Source organism: Blennius ocellaris, assembly GCF_963422515.1.
Source record: "Blennius ocellaris genome assembly, chromosome: 14".
Taxonomy (NCBI): Eukaryota; Metazoa; Chordata; class Actinopteri; order Blenniiformes; family Blenniidae; genus Blennius; species Blennius ocellaris.
In genome coordinates, this window is record NC_137663.1 from 11,132,214 (window position 1) to 11,150,340 (window position 18,127).

At 41.6% G+C, this 18,127-nt stretch overlaps 1 protein-coding gene across 1 annotated transcript in view; it reads left to right on the plus strand.

Annotated features, from left to right (window-relative positions):
• Window positions 1-2,259: 2,259 nt before the first annotated feature.
• The window catches only part of pdlim4 (PDZ and LIM domain 4), a 38,671-nt gene continuing 22,803 nt past the window's right edge, over window positions 2,260-18,127 (plus strand). The window contains exons 1-2 of the mRNA XM_080508329.1: window positions 2,260-2,460; window positions 12,231-12,382. Coding sequence (XP_080364455.1) covers window positions 2,359-2,460; window positions 12,231-12,382 — 254 coding nt within the window. The 5' untranslated portion in view covers window positions 2,260-2,358. The remainder of the gene's footprint in view (window positions 2,461-12,230; window positions 12,383-18,127) is intronic.

Below are 18,127 nucleotides of genomic sequence, written 5' to 3' on the forward strand. Positions count from 1 at the left end.
CCCAATAAATCTTCGATGCAGAAAACAGGCCTTTCAACCTTTCTTACTCTTTGGTTAGTCATCCTTTGAAGTCCCCTGAGTTTCAAGTAAAAGGGCTATCTGTGGATACTGTCGGCTGACGCCATTGTAAACATGATTACTGGCTTGGCCTGTGTTTTCATAGGAGTTATTGTCTGGTAGTATTTTTTTTTTTGTCGGTTTTTAGTGACTTTTGTTTTAATATGTTTTGATCAGAGATAAGAAACATGCTGGGATTGAGATGAATTGACAAGCTTCTACTCAATTACAAAACAGAGTCCAAATAAGATACATGTTTGGACTTTAAGGTACAATCTAAACTATATCCAACACCCTGTTTTGCAAAAACACAAGGAATCCTAGCGCATACTCAGTTATGTATCTGTTTGTTTGAGTTTTTTTTTTTTTTTAGATCAGGGGTGTCAAACATCAGCCCCAAAAAGTTTAAATTTAAAGGTTATTATGGCAGTTTCACTCTCAAGATGAGGTCGGGCTGCTTGTGGCCCTTGAACTAAAATGTGTTTGACTCCTCTGGTTTACATTGACCTGACTTCACTTCTGTGACTTTAGAAATACATAACCTGACTCATCTTTTTCCCGCCTATTAGTTTTTGTTTGATTACGCAACACGGCAAACAATCATTCTTATTTTCTCAATCGGTTGTGTCACAACAGCTGATTTAGTAAAGTCTGAAAGCGGTACCACTCACGCAGTGACTGTACCTGATGTTGATTGACATCGGTGCCACTCTCCTACACAGTAAGCGGGATCACTAGTCTGATTCAAAGTGACTCAGATTTTCAGACGGAGCTGCACACGTCTGCCGTCGTCTAACAGACACATTCCCAGGAATGTCTATGAGATCATTCCAGTCAGCGGCAGAAAAATCGTACTCGAGCTCAGTGACTCACTCTATAATTGGCTGGGGAAATGAAAAATCAAAAAGTGGGGCAGAGAGGATACTGGGATATCCACTGACAAATGGGTGAGGTCTTTTCTGTCTGTGAGGGCTCCTTCTTTACCGCACAACATCTTCATTGTTGTTTCATGATACGGAGACCTTACAGCTTTTAGCTCACGACACCGATCGGGGAGTGATTGAGAAGTACAAGGAAAACATATTTTGGTAATCCCTCGATCCGTTGTCTTGATTGTTGTCAGTCACACGAGCAGCAAAGGTCAACAAATAGAAAGGTTCGTCTGTTGAATACAGTGGTTACCAATGGGGCATTTCTTTGTGAGGTTTGCGTGTTCATTCCCCCAAAAATTTACTGCTTCTGTTTAAAAAACTGTGTATTTTGTTCCAAATCTGAGCAATTAGTTCCAGAAATTACTGCACTCATTGAGAAGTTCGAAAAAACAACTATAACTGTTGGATTTTACAGCCTTTTGCATGCATGTTTTCACAAACCCACCCTGACAGTATGGCTTTGAGCAGGGGTATCGAGGTCGAGGGCCGAGACATACGGTGACATGTGTTTTGCTCAATTTTGCAAGGGATCACTAGGTGTTACACCATGCTAAACATCGCCAATGGTGTAATAACGGCCAATAACATGAAAAATGTGACCATTTTAGATGTAATAAAGCCAATAATAATTTGTTGGTATTTTCATGCATCATATACAGTAATGTTCAGGATTTCCCACTGGCATCCTGAGAACTAAATGGCCACATATGATTGGGTTTTGTGTTAAATTCGCTACAAATTCACTGCAAATTCGTGCCTTATATTTGTCACCCCTGGTTTGATGTAATTACACTTTGAAGTGCGATCATGTGAGAGCAAATCAAGAAAAGTAACTTTATATTTCAGATTGATATACAGTAAACTCACCACCAACAACAAATACGTATGTTCATTGAAGGAGCTTTATAAAAAAATAAATAAAAGAATGAATCCTGAGAGGAAATCCGCAGTTTGATCACGTGTGTGCACTCTCTCCTATTAACACCTGCAGATTGTCCTAAAGAAGTGATTTTTGAGAGTCGGAGCAGCCTCCTCCCTCCCTCCCTCCCTCCCTCCGGGCCGGCTGGAGGGAGGCGGACTGGGCGGCCCGTCCTCTCACACGTCAGGGGCGGCTTGGTTATTTAAACTTGATTCGGGGAGAGAGGAGGAAAGTTTTCAGAGCCGGGACAGCGTTGCCTAGCAGCTGCGCAGAGGGAGTGTGTGTGTTTAATCCGAGTTCACTCTCCAATTTTCTATTAAACCGAGGAGCTTCGGACTTTACTCCCCCCTACCGAACCCGAACCCCCCGACTCATCCTGCCTGTCATCTGCCTGTCCCCCCCGCCTCCCCCACCTCCCCTCGCCCCCCCCACCCCCCCATCCCAACTCACATGGCGAACTTTCCCCGCACCGTGACGCTGAAGGGACCCTCTCCGTGGGGGTTTCGCCTGGTGGGAGGACGAGACTTCAGCACGCCGTTAACCGTCTCCAGGGTAGGAACTGCAACTTCTTTTGCGGTGTTTGCTTGGGCTCAGTTGGTGGAGTTGTTGCCATTTGATCGGGCGGGGGTTGCCGGTTCGATTCCCAATTCACGTCTATCAAAGCGGACATTGTCGAGATTGTATGACAGCTGCCTACTTCGGATTGTAGATGTACTATTGACTGAATGGGTTTTAGGACACCATTTACAATAAGGTGAGACAACAAGCACGCGGAAACCTCAATTTGACAGGCAGGGATGTATGGCTGGATTAACGCAGTCCCAATAACCCCTGAAACGTATCCAAAAAGTGCTTCATACATTTGACAAAATGACATTCTGAAGCTAGTCAAAATCCCCCCAATTTTTTATTCTCGTGTCAAGATTGATTTATTATTTGTTTATTTATTTATATACTTTATTTAATATTTTCGTTGTTAATTTGGATATCGATATTTGTTTGTAAATATAGACATAAATAAGTACATGGATGTGGAGTGACTGATGGCTAAGAAGGAGAAGGTTGAGGGGCAAAAAAGCTAAAGCTTCTTCTGACTCCTTTTAAGTTATGTTGAGTCTTTTTTACTTATTTAATTAGTTTTAGTTTTACTTTGCTCTGTTGTTTGTTTTGTTTTGTTTTGTTTTGTTTTTTGTTTTTATCTCATTTTGTTGTTTTGATTAATTTCATTTGTACCCACATGTCCAAAATCAACTTTATCAATTCTATTCTATTCTATATAGTTTCTATCAGTATTGATGGACTGAACTTGACCTCACATCTTTAAAACACATGGCACATCTGACAATGACATCAAGGGATCTAGTTACTATAACCAGACCGTGATAAATTGTTAATAGGAATACAGTAGTAGCAACAAAAAAATAAAATAATAGTGGAGGTGGTTTTCACAAATCTTTCTGAACTTTCCTTACCCTCTGAATATGGGTCAAGAGTCAGCGCGCTGGCAGTGGATCTGGCAGTAGCCAATAGTTCATCCTGGCCAGGGTAAACACAGCCTGGTCTTTCTGCAGGGCTTGCAGAGGGGACAGAGGGGGAGGCGCTGACATTTGTTTTTCATCAGAGCTCGTCGGTGCTGCTGAGGGATTCCAGGTGTTGCGCTCAGCTGTATCACCAGTCCCAAGCCGACCCTTTAAATACAGGGCCTTCAAACCTGAGGTGTAATTTCTACATTTACAGCGGGCTATTAATGACTTTGATAGACGACAACAAACCCGCGTGCAGGTCACCGAAAAGACCGCCTGCTTTTTATTTATTTATTTTTTTACACCTACTAATGAAAAAGTTGTGATGCAGTGGTGAGGCATACTGTGACTCAGAGTTAGTGCAAGAGTCAAAAGTCTCGACAGATGTACATCTGCCAGTTTATGGTTTCACCCTCACATTAGCAGGACTCAGTTGTTAACTTGGCACCTTGGACTCGTCATATCTCACTGAAGTGTGGCTATAAAAACCGTGATACGAGCAAACCTAACACTCCATCACTTGTTTTATTTTGGAACAATCGAGCTTTTTATGGCACTGAACAATATCCAGTATATGTTTGGGTTTCATCTTCATATTTAAGTTTCTTCTCTCCTTTAGCATGGGTGTTGAGTTTTCAGCTGATGCACTGTCAGCAGCCTAAATTATCCCTATTGCACTTCATGCCAACTTTGAGATGACAAAACATTTTGTGTGCAACTGATCACAGTTTATCGCCAACTCAGCCTGTGTTTACGTGCATAGCTGCCGATGAGAAAGCCATAGCAATGCAAATGGGAAGTATTTCATATTGTGGATGTTGCATAATGTAGTAATGACAGCATCAATTAAATGAGGCAGAGGTTACACTTAGCTGACAGTTATATAGTAACAGGGGTAATGATAAAAAAAAAAAAAGCTTGCACTTACATTGGAAGAGCTGCTTGCAGAAGTAAACAGGGATTTACTTATTTATTTGTTTTTTGGCAACCCTAAAAGTCTTGGCTTGTAAATTAGACAAGGAAGCAGCTGTTGAGATGCAAGCATATTTAGTAAAATATGTCATGTCAGCTTCATAAACACAGTGTTTTGGCAGTAAGACCATGCATTACACTGCCTCTTAAAGACTTTTTTTTTTTTCGAGCTTTCTACCAGCCATCACAGAGCTGACTCCATGTCCAGCTTGACACATATTGTTCAGAATCCTCAACAGACAATCCAAAATGTGCTTTACTGGCTGATTTTGATAATTGCTTTATCCTTTTGTTAGACATTCTGATTTATATGAGTGAAGGAATCAAATTTGAGAAAAAGTGCGTAAGACGTAGTAATGTGGAAAAGACATCCTTCATCCTCACCACCTGGGGACTGTTGACGCTGAAGTATTATGTGATTCACTGCTGCTGATATATTTGAGTATCTCCTAAAATGGGAATTCACTAGGCGTCTGGTACATTCTTCCAGTACCGTGGTTGCCCAAGACGACGATTAGAGATTCTGAATAGTCGGAATGTACTTGGAGAGGAAACATGTCTTCCAAAATGATCCAAAACGCTACGTTTGGCAGCATTTTAGCACCATGTCAGGTTAATGCAATTCAAGCTGCTGTGCTTGCTGGCTTTGAAAAGCTGATAGAGAGAAGAGGAGAAAACTGACAATCGAATACTTAACGTGCTTTCGTTTCACAATATTTTGCATAATCGTTTGCGTGTGTTGCTGAAAGATCACCGCCCCTAGATCATCCACGTTTTTCTGCATAGTGCATGCCATGAAACACCTGCACTTCAGGACAGCGAAAGTTGTAAATACCAGAAAACAAGTTCCGATGGCAGCAGCTGGTTCTTTGCTTGAGGTGATAATGTTCCAGGATAAGCCCATTAGTTCCCTGCCAGCCCATTAGGCCTTAAGCCAGTTAGTGGCGTGTCTGTCTGACTCTGGAAACACATTCCCTGGTAGTGAGCATGAGCATGGTGGGTTAGCTTGTTAAATGCCCCCGTGAATGAGAGAGGTTGAGTAGCAGGGAAACAGAAACCTATAAAATCACTGACATAACCGTTGAAGCATTTAGAGTGGAGGTGCTGAATATGACAGCTGTACCATAAGTCTTTTTGTAATTCGGTGCCAAAGTGACTTCCAGGCACAAGGTGACGCAGGACACTTGTCAGTCCTGCCAACTGGCAAACAGTCGCCCTGTGGAAGAGAATTTACAACTGTGGACTGTGCAAATAATCATCAGCGGAGCTGAGCTAAATCATTGTGCGACGGCTCCTCCAACACCTTTCTGTCCACAATCCTCTTGTACCTGCTTGACCTAAGGCTTAAAATAATAGGTGAAGCTTTCACACAAATCAGAATTCAGATTTGGTCTTTGCACAGATCATTTGGAAAGGAAGGTGCAGAGAAAGTTTTCGAAAGCCAAGATGAAGCTGTTCAAATAGAGATTCATTATATCCCAAAAGTTATAGCGACGCATAGAATATCTTATTTTCAAAATGGTAGTTTTCAATCATGAAAGACAAAGAGCCCGAATACAAAATACATTCTACAAAAACATGATTAACACTATAGGCCCAAAATCTGGTTCTTGTTATGCTAAGGGTCTTTATTTTAACAGTTGTTTCCAGAGCATCTGTAGATCATTGGATGCAGAAAAGAATCAACTTACATTCGTCTTCATGGTTTTGTTTCTTATAGCTTCTCAGAGGGCTCAAGGTCCACCATCAGGCATGCAGACTAATGTGTTACCAGAGAGCTGGTCATTTTCTCTCTTGTTGGTTGATGTTTGTGAGTTTAAATGAAGTGACAGAGAAAGAGAGAGAGTGAAAATCACTCACGGCCTTCATGTGTGCATTTCTTTTCTTGTCTCTCGTGTGCTATACTGTTGCCACAAATCAACATTTTCCACCACTATTTCAGGAATTTGATAAATATAACCACAAGACCTACAGTTTCACAATTTGTTTTTTATGCTGTTTAAAAAGCGTAACTGAATGACAGAACATAAATTAGGAACATATACTGTACGCTTGAGTGCATTTGCAGTTTTACGTCCAATGAACTCAATGTCCTTGGTACCCTTTAATCTCTCAGTGTAGGTCTGTCTGTCTTTACCACATACCAGAGACAGGACATGTGACCTAAAGCCACATGGGTTGTGTCTTGGACACTGCTGGTTATAATAGTCTGCTTTTTACTCTGCTCTCTGTTCTGCTTTCGAACCGTAGCCTAGAATTACATACAGTATGCCGCATCTCCACAACAAACTGAGCGCAAGATAACAGATGGCGCTCTCAAAGAATTTCCTGTTGTCAGTGAGGATGGTTAGATCTTGAAGTAGCCAGGCAAGAGGGAACAATGCAAGTCCTTGGGTTGCTGCTGAGCATTTCCTGCTCATCTGGTTATCTGATGCGTGAGGCTGGTGATACAGCCAGTGATTGACGTATTTATAAACTCTTCTGGCATCACTGGGGACTTAGCCAGATATGGTCTTCTGGTCCTGAGCCCATGTAGCTTTAAAGAATTTGCTTCAATGCTGGTGTATTCACTATCTGTCCATCTGTCTGTCCATCCATTCAAGCCCTGTTTACACAACAATGTCTTCAAGTGAAAAAGGAAAACCTTTTGGGGTCGGTTTACATGACAATGGTGCTCAGGACTAATAAAAATGGAAATAGTTCTTCTGCACATGGCTGAGTCGATGGACAATAACAACAACGGCAGCCTCCTGAGTGACATGACTTCGAGTCCATATTGTCCTTCACTTGGTAGTTTCATAGTTGAGAGTCACCCGTAATAGCAATCCAACTTTGTCGTCTGTCCATACGAGTGGCCGTGTCCTCTGCACGCATGTGTGTGTGGTTTCATTGCGAAAATAAACAGTGCCAACCGGAAGCTTTACCTGAAAACTACCTTTTTTGTCCCGTTTCCATGTATACAGACATTGTTTTCAAAACATGACGGTTTTCAGGCAAAGCATTTCTGGAAACAGAAAGTAAAAACAATGCATCATCACTTGAAACGTTGTTGTGTAAACAAGGCCGAAATGGCTGCAAGGTGACACACGAGTCTAAAGCCAGAGTACCAGCAAAAGAAGATTGGCACGTCACACGGAGCCAAGACACCGAGGAATAGCATCAACATCAAACATGTGACATGATAAAACACAATTCCTCTAATGGCCCTATGAATGTCATTGCATTTCCAAGGTTTCGAGAAACTTTAATGTGAAGTACCAGAAGTGCAAAATATTGTGATACATATGTGTAATTGCTTGACTGTCTTATTACAAATCAGATTTACAAGGCTTGCGACACACACTCTCTCATGACTAATGCGAGTGTGTAACGATATAATGATCTATTCAGCAGTACATGAATGCATTACAAACACTTAAGTCTGACCCCAGTTAGATCATAATCAGCACTGTTGGTCATCTTGGCTGCGAACAGCTCACATCAGTCACATCCTTGCACCCCAGGCCATGGTTTGGCTTTCCAAAACACCACCAAGGTCATAACCATGGTTGCTATCTCAGGTCCAACAAGTAAACAAAGCCGACTGACGCGCTGCCAGGAACTACTCCCCGTGTTGCTGAGGCGAGAGACTCGACACTCCCACCCAGCAGAATGTGTCTTTCTGGAATACATGAAAACATACTTTGAGAGGGACGTGAAGCAAGAAACTCACAAGGAATTGGCCGCTTCGTGTTGATTTGAAGGTCAGAAGAGATTTAGATAACAATCTTAGTTTGAAAGTTAGTTTTCTTTTAAATAAATGAATAAATGAAACACAACTGTTTTGTCAGGAACATTTAAGTGGCTCTATTACTGTGAATCTGATCTGGACTCCACCATGTCTCTATCACACAATCTCTTTTGTTCCAACTGTTACAGCAGATCACGACGCTGGAATACTTCTGGATGGTTCTGCTGCATATGTCTGCATGTTTAGTACATGATCTGGATGACTATGCATCTTAAAAGGTTTCAAACACATTTCTTTCTTTTCTTTTTTGAGATACAAGATTAAATACACTATGTCATATAACTACACACATATCCCTCATAGTTCAACTTTTCAGGAATGGGCACATTTTATCCTTTCCATCTTGATTTAATTTCTGATAAAAGAAAAGAACAGTGAGACAACTGTAATGGCTTGTGTGAATGCTGGCGTTACAGCACAGTAAAAGCGTTCAAGCTGTTTTATGTCTCCTACTGTGCATTGTGCATGCGTCCAGAAGATGATGTCTCCTTCGCCGGTCAGCCTCACGTCCTGAGTGAAACCACACTGAGCCTCAGTGTGCCCCGCCATGTCGCTGCGAGACATGAGGCCGTGTCATTGGCTAACCGCGCTATCTGTTCGCATTTAACAGTGTCACTATTTGTTGAGTAGATCCACATGGAAGTGGCTGCTCAGATTTCCTAACAGCTGGTTGCTAAAGTATATTTTTCATGCTCAATCATGGTTGTCACTCTCAATGCCTTATACACCGTATTTGATCTTACCCCAGTGTAAAAGGCCTAAAATCTCATCGCATCAGTTGCAGTATTTGCCTGAACTGTTGACCAGTTATCATGCAGTTGTAGAGAAGGAAACAAATATGTCCAGCTTCTGTTAGCACAATGATCACTTTGTGTGGACTTAATGAATCTAACTCATCACCAGTTATCACTGCCACATGAGTGCTGCTCAATAGTCAATGTACTCATCTGACTGTATTTCCTCGAAACAGAATCCTGGTAAATAATAAAAAAAATAAAAAAAGGCTTTTCTTTTGTTATTGAAAGTAAGTTTACTTGTTGAGGATGTTTTTTGAATTCATACCATATGAGGCTACGTTGCTAAGGTTGAATCCTTTTGTTGAATTTTTGCCTTTTATTTCTGCCCACGGTGGTTTAGAAACCACTTTTCATCGCTCACAACAGCTTTTTGTTCCATTTCAGCTCTTCATTAGCAGCAGTCGCACACTGGGTTTGTTTTCAAAAGATGTCAGAAGACTGCCACTTTCCAAAGCTTTTGTTACCACAAGGGTTTAGTATGCATACGACTTAAAAAAAAAAATCTGGGATAAACAAGCTTTGAAGCTGTTTGTCCATGCCTGAGAGCTAAGCGTAATTAAAAAAAACCAAAACATATTTAAGCTCCTAAAGATGCTCAGTGTAAATATGGCAGATTATGATTATGTCTTGGTTGCACAGCTCTACATTTGCTTTACATTTCTCTGCAGATGTTTAGAAGTGTCGTATAGAGACGACCTCGGGAATGCCGTTGTGGTGTATGGCATACCGCAGTATGTGCGTGTGTGAATCATGCACTAATCTTTATGGTCTGACCCTTAGGTGATGTTAGTCACTCTGTGTGTGTGTGTGTGTGTGTGTGTGTGTGTGTGTGTGTGTGTGTGTGTGTGTGTGTGTGTGTGTGTGCGTGTGTGTGCGCGTGTGCGTGTGTGCCTGTTGTGGGGTGCCTGAACTTTCTTCCACCGTGACACAACCCAGGCACAAACAAACATCTGACATGCCTTCACACCGGGGAGGTCGTGCTAAATGACGAGGTCAAACTATAACCTGCACTCAGTGTCTGTCAACACTGGCTTGGACAAACAAGAATCTGTTACATTTCCCACCCCCGGATCGTCTTGATTCATACTTTACCCCCCCATTAGAAGACTCAGTCTTTCATTTACCTGGTTCAGCTTATACTCGTTTGGTTGTTTATCTAAGGTTTATAACTGAGTTTAGGTGGATTTGTTGTTTTCTCGAGACCCACACACACACACACACACACACACACACACACACACACACACACACACACACAGTGACCTCTCAGTTTACCGGAACTAAGTCAGGGACGTTTGGGCGGTCAGAGGCTGTAAATTAGGAATTCCACATCTGAACCACACGACTCAGCTATTAGTGCTTCATGAACCGTGAACTTGTGTGCCTTCGCCCTTAAGAGGCTCTTCCCATTTAGCAATTCTTGGACAAACAGACCCCGTGTCTCTCTCTGGGCTTTTGTTTAGTTTTTCAACACGTTAACTTCATTTATGTTGGATAGGATTGCTAATATCTTCTTGTGAAGTCAGTGATATTTCACCGCACGTTTTTAATCATCAGGGCATGAAGCCTCCATAAGTGCACTTCTTGAGGTGGTATGGCTTTCAAAAGACAGTGTGGGATCTGTCTGTGGGTGTTCTGCTATGAAGATGGATGAGTTTAAAAAGTGGCGCATCTGAGAATGACAAAGATGAATCACCAAAACTTGACATATGAACGGTTCATTAATGAAATAATGGTACTAAATGCATGCAGTTATGTAGTTGTTTCTGGCTTTTTGCTCTGTGAACATGAGTTTGTGAATAGTTGTTTAAAAAAGATGCAAATTAGACAGTTTTCCCATCATTTTTTTAATGATTGGACAATTAAATATCACCTCTTGACTGGACTGAAAATTTGAGATTTGGAATTTTGACCTTACATTTTGACAGTATCAGTTAATGGAGAAAGTTCTGCCAGAGAAACTAAAGTGTTGTTTCTGTTGTATGTGCAGCTGCCACTGATTTACTGTCAGTGCTGGTATCTCTGTATCTACTCTTAAAAAGTTTAAGACCATACGATGGCTATTAATCACAAATGGCAAAAAAAAAGAAAAAAAAGAAATTGTAGCTCTCTAGGTGATATAAAAATGTCACCGATTATTCCTCAATATTCCCTTCAAAACCACTGTGACTGCATAAATTGCATCCAGCTGTCAATGAACTCTTCACATTTTAATGAATGGAAAAATACAAACAAGTAGTCATTTATATCATTGCTGGACAGCTCATGGAGTTCAGTGACAATTACTCAGTTTTCATTAGGTTTGTGTTTCATTGCTGTTGAATATTTCCTTTTACAGAAATAATTGGCATTTTCTTTCAATTTATGTCCACCAAGAGTGTAAGATCAGTCAGAGGCAGGCCTGGAAATAGCAGGGACATTTATGTATGTGTGTGGGTGTGTGTGTGTGTGTAATAATGGAAAATTGATATCATATGTTGCTTGGTATGTCTGTGAAGGTGAAACCAACCCACTGGGGCATAAGTCTCCCCCCCTCATCCTTTCCACCTCACTCCTACGTCTCTCCGTGGGGCTCAAATGTCCACAGATCAGCATGTTTCAGGAATGAAAGATCACGGAAAAGAACGACCGGCTCTGTTTGACCGCTGAGTTAATCCTCTAGATTAAAGCAATGTGGACATCCGTTTCATGACATCCCGAAAAAAAAGAAGAAAAAAAGTGACAAATCCTCAAGAGGAAAAGAGCATATTGAGCAAATACTTGCAAAGTTGGTGCTTGGAAGAGTTGTGAAGGTTCAAGGCTTGATGTAGCCAATCCCTGAACTCTTAAACCAGTGACAATGGATTTACTCCAATATAGTTTTTAGATGATCATAAAATTGCATATGGTTGGATTGTACTCAATTTCAAAAGGCCAGTGATAAAAAAAAAAAAAAATCAATTTTCTCCTGGTATTTCAGCACCTCCAATCTGTGAGTGGCCTCTCACTTCCCAGCGTCATTGTTGCTGAGTTTAGACAACCTAGAGTGCTGCCTAAGGCAATATTACATAAATCAAAAAGGAGGTTCCTTTGTTGAATTTGGCTTCTCTATTGACAGTCCCACGCCAAAGCTTTCTTCCTTTTTTATCTGTTGGGTCTTTTTGCCTTTTTGCCTCGCTGATAGTTTAACATCAATCTCTCTCTTTCTTTTTTGAGGGCATGCTCTGATTGTTATCTGATTATTGCTTGTTTTGCCTTTAGGTAACGCCTGGCAGCAAGGCGGCCCAAGGTGACCTGTGCCCGGGCGACACCATTCTGGCTATCAATGGCGACAGCACAGAAGTCATGACACACATGGAGGCTCAGAACCGGATCAAAACCTGCACTCAGCAGCTCACGCTCAGGATCTGCAGGTACTGAAACATGAATCTGACTGCACTAGGGTAATGGAAGTAGCCAATGATAAGGCGATAAATGGTATCACCCATTGTGCAAGACCAATGTCAGTTATGAAGGGTTTCAAAATACATGGCACACACACATTCAGAATAACTGATAGTATGAAATAGTATTGTGATTTATTAAACAGTCATCACTGCTATGACCCTCTGCAGAAGCTGTCTTTTTGTGTCAGTCTCATTAAGTGAAATGAGTTGAAAAATTTGACAAATCCTACATGACTCAGGACATTTGCTGCTGCTTGTCCATGAAAACATATTGTTTCTATTTCTGTTTAGCCTGGCACAGTTGAGTCATAGCGACAAATGACAGGTTTACAACGGTTTAAATGATCCGCTCGCGGCCCCCGTAGAGCGTCGTCAAAATTAATGAGGCTTGCACGTACAGTGAGTCAGACAGTGACCTTTTCCAAATGGACTCCCCAGGTCAATATTGAAGGCTTTGCTCGTTCATTAGATGGGAAATTGTATTCTGCTCATCAGATTGCAGCATTGTTTCATTTCGACAATTGGCTGACCTTAAACAGAGGACGGGGGAGCATGTCTCTGTCTGCGTAGCAGAATGGAAACCATCCATTGAAACATTTAATGACAAGGGGGTGTGAAAGGAAAAGGGTCACGGCTGGTTAATGGGTTGTGACCAAGGGAAAAATCTGAAATGCCATTTCCTTCCCACATCTCTATTAGATGGCTGCTTTGGGTTTCCAGAATATTGGAAAGTGTGGAGTGAATCTGGCAGCCCCTGAATCCTGTCCGCTTCGAAGAAGAACGCTGTGTGGTTTTAGCCTCAGTTACAAGCGACAACTGCCAACCGGTGCTTTCAGCTCGCTCCTTTTACGGCAGCATGCGCAAGATCTTCTCCCTCCATCTTTCTGTATCTCTCCCATAATGGTTCGGTGCAAAAGGTTGACCTGAATACACAGCACGAACGAGGATCCCTCCAGGAGGACGATCAGATCCATCGGAGTAGGAAAACATTCACATGCCAGAACCCCAAAAGGCTTTTCTGCCTCTGTCTTGTATTAGTATTTTATCATGTGCACTCTCGCATGCAAGAGCCTCCTCGTCCTCCTCCTCCTCCTCCTTGTAGTAGGAACCATTCACTCATATATCAAGCCAAGTGGCCCAGCAGCTATTTGTCCACTTGAGGATTGTAAATTTATTTAAGTATACATAAAGTAGTATTCATTGCAAAGACTGGAGGAGCTCCTCTATAACTGAAGGAGCACAAATAAGAGCACTCCCACACTCAACTACTTGCATCTTAATGTTCCCAAACTCAGCTTGAATCCACCCCCCCAGTGGTCGAACCTGCTTAAAGCTAAATGCCAACACCTCATTTCGTGTGATGAAAAGCAGAAGCACTTTAGAGTGATGGTTATAGCATGAAAACCCGTTAGCACGCATTAGCTGATCCCTTGCCGCACTTTCATTCTTTAGTTGCTTTTTCTTCACCACATTGTTAGAGAGCGATTACACTTATATTGGCTCTGATGCCTTGCCGTCGAGATGAAAGCCTTCTCGTGCATAATTTCTCACACATTTCCCATGTAGTTTTAAGAGAGCATGTTCGGTCTTTGGAAACCCTGTGACTCTGACCGTAATTTCACTCGATGCAATGCGGTTATGAGCAATGCTAGTCAGCAGGGCTGTGTAATGGGTGAGGGTGAAACTGTTTTGTTGAGTGGTTTAGTGTTATTTAGTGTGTACACTACACTTTTTCGTCATTGAGAATAAAATTTTATTGACTTTTATGCAGTGCCAACATTGCTATTCAGCGATCTTTTAGTTGTTGTTAAAAGGATCAGATATAGCCGCGTTGTTTACCACGGCTCTCGTTTCCCTTTTGAACTGATACAATAGTTAAAACATGGCAGTATAACCAGAAGCTGGGCAAAATTATCTGCTGGAATGTGACCTTTTCTGCAGTATATTGGTTGAATAATGAGAGTGCAGGCTGCCCCGCTGCTGGGCAGGAGGAATATAAGGCGTATCTGGGAGAGAGGTATGCACCTCTGGCTACAGAGCTGAAGTGATCTGCATGTGAAGAGGAAGAAAGATAGAGTTAAAAGTGGTACAAATAAAACAAAGACGGGTTTTATAGTTAGGCAGCATTTGGCGATCGAGATGAGAAGACGAGAGAGTTTTGAGAGTGAACCAGCTTTGGTGAAAAGTGGTTGGGATTATGAGAAAGAGGGGGGGGAAAGTTGAACAATGATGGAGTGAAAGCAAGAGTGAGAGACTGAAAAATAAAGGAAGTTGGAGCCAAGTAGAGGAGCAGTGAATCAGATAGAACAAGTGAAAAATCCACATGGGCTTTCCTTTGCTTAAAATGCAGTTTTGCAGCCAATCTTTTCTGAGTTGTGCTTTGCTGGAAATTCAATTAAATAGTAAATGCAAGTTAAGACCATTTTCCTTTTCCTTCTTCAGATCAAGTTTTGAAATAACTGAACGTTCTTGCTGAATGATACAGAACATCAAGATGAAATTACAACATCTTTTTCTTTCTTTTCTTATTTCAAATTGACAAATGGCACCGAAGGAAATAATACCAAAGCAAGTTCTTGTCGGCCTGTGGCTTGTCAGTAAAATATTGCACCCATTGTCCTAAACATTGCGTGGCCTGTAACTTATTCCAAGAAAATATGCTCAACAGGAAGTTGTGTCTTAATACACAGCAACGGTCACTAAGACTGATCACGCACACAAATAAGAGTCAATCTCTCAAATTCATCAACAGGAAAAGTACCTCACACTATTTCTAACAAATCCCACAGAAACTAAAGGCTCAATTCTTTCAAATGGAGCACATGGAGGTACGCTCTGTGGATAGCAAATAACTTTCAAGCCCTAACTTATTATTTATAAGGACACTGACATGGGTGTGTTCAAGTGCTTCAATTAAGTCTGTGTGCTGTCGATTAAAGGAGATGTAAAATGTGGGCTTTTCAGTTCATTCAGAACACTCTTCCCTTCACGGGCTAGAGAAATAATTGATGATTATTCAACTGCAACCATTGATTTTGGAGTCAAAATACTTGGGGCAGAACATGGAGAACCCATGCTGACTCACTAAAATATAATATTTTCGAGTGCAGCAGTTCTCTGCCCTCATTAAAAGCACGATGCCATAAAATACTCCAAACAGTCACAAGAAATGGGAGACCTGTAATTTTGTGCTGCTGCCGACGGACAAATATATGAGTCTACACGTCTGCTGTGAACCAAAATTACAGTACACCGAGGTTGACGTCTTGTGTAACACCAGAATGTTTCTTTGTAATGGGTCCACATTTTTAACTTTCATAACCCACGTATAATTCAGAAAATGGTGTTAGCGGTATCGGGGGGATTCTGGCTTCGTTCTCATGAAAGATGAATAAAGAGAAGTCATAAAAGAAGAAATCCACTTTAAAATGTCTACAATCAAGTATTTATTGCAACCACTTCCGTTCACTTTTGTCCAGTTAAATCTACAGATTGCATTTTTCTTTAATTTGAGAAAATTAGGTTTGACAAAAAATTGTTTTGAGATATTATCCATCCGTTTCACCAAATGTTTGTGGGACTGGAGCTGATCTCAGCTAACTGAGGCTATGGGCAAAAGCAGGGTACACCCTGGGAAGTGAGTTGTCACTGCATGTACAGTTTAGCAGTTACATGCAGTGACAATGTATGACAGTAGACTTGTCCACTTGAAGTTCAATCCCAGCTGCATGGTGCTCTATATCATGTTATCTCACGCCATGGTTCTGTGCTTGTCCAAAATGGAGATGCCGAAAGAGAAAGAGCGGTGGAAAAATTAATAGAGAAATATTCCAAGATATGGACACAGAAACAAAAAACATACTTTGAGGTCAACACTTATTTCCATTTTCCATCAGGCTTTCCCACTGATGCAGGCCTTTCAAACCTTTCTGTTCTTGGCATCGCTCTTCAAATGGAGCTTTGTCGTCACACTGGGAAGGAAAAAAAATGTCTAAAAAATGTCCAGGTTCACTGTAATGTCATGATCTGGATGGACATACTGGGCCCATATTGTAGTGTGTCATGTCTGCTTTGACCGGTCTGTATATCCTGAGACCTAAACAAAGTCTCTGAATACTTTCAGCAGCTGTGGAACTATCTCCTCACTCCTTCCATCTGTCCGTCATGCCCTTCTCTTCAACCTCTCTATTGTCACCTTCTTCATCACTAATTTCCACACATTTTGCTGAAGTATCTCTCTCCAATTGTACATCCTACCCGATCTACTAACTTCTCCTTTAGCTTCTCTTCATCTTGCACTCCCATCCATGGTGACTTCCTCTCTCTGGATTTCCATGTGGCCTGGAGACACATGGTGGCGGTTTGGATGTTATACCACCGCCGGTCAGGCTCTTTGAAAAGAGGGTGGCAAGTTAAATGTGCTGAAAAATGAGTCATATTGTTTTTGCTGTGTTTTACTCAGACTGCATCTTGTTCTCCAATCAAAAAAACATCCAGTGAAATATATACCTGCGGTTGTCATCATTTCAAATCCTATTTGTTGTAGAATATATAAAGTTGGATTAAGTCGAGGATTTGGTCCAGAGCTTCAAAGATTGATCAAAGTTCCCCAAAAGGTCTTAGCATGCATATCGTTTTGTTTTCGTCCTCTCGTTGGTATTTGTTTGGGGTGAATGAAGTTTGCAATACAGCAGTTTGCAGAAACAATACTGGGATTTTTCTAAAATAATCCACTGACCTCACAATTAAGCTTTCATTGGAACTTCACAGATGCATTTCAAATCCATTTTACAGTGTTTGGCAGTAGACATTTTCAAGTGGATGAATATCAAAGCAAAGTCGCCCCCCCCCCGTGTATTTCAATACATATGCTTATCATAAAACATAAGTGTAACAACAGATTGACATAACAAATCGATCCAAACGTTCACTGACAGGTAATGTTAGCCATGCACTTGTAAGCAATAAGGGCCAAGATTTAGTTGGAGTGATGTTTAATGTAATGTCTGAGTGTACATGTGAGCAGAGCGCCTTTGGAAAGAATGAGAGAAAAATCAGACAGTTGAGAAGAGACCGAGTTTGATCCTCTTTGTGTTGAAATTACCCCCATTTGACTCACTTTGACTCCACGACCTGTGACTCACAGCTGAGGAATCATGTGTGAGGCTGCATGGGTTCCCATAAGAGCACAGGAGTCCAGATGGGACACAAACAAAAACGAACCGTCTCTCAGGCACGCCCCTCCACCCTCCACCGGCTCTGAGGCCTTCTGATCCCTTCATCTCATCATTCCCTCATGCTCCCCCAAAAGGTTCTTTTTTTTGTGGTTATGACTGCAACATCAATGGTATATGGGAGGTTGCGATGCAGAGCTCGGGTGAGGGGCTAATCCATCTTTCTTTTTTGTTTTTTTTCCCCACCTGCTTACATTGATCTTGCTATCACCCCAATGAAAATTCCTTCATGAAAATCCCCCTCAGATCTGTCAGACTTCTACAACAGCTCTTAAAAGGTTATTGTTTGCACCAACAAACGTTTAAACTCCTTAGGAGCAGCTTCACTGTGCTCTCTGATGTACGATTGGAGGCCAAGAACGGCCTTTTTTAAGTTCCCTTTGACGGGGTGTTGCAGCGAGGCAAGACTTGTGAACTCTGAAATGAACCCTGATCAGCCGCATCTTAATTTGAGGGCACTATGTTTTGCTGTCCCATG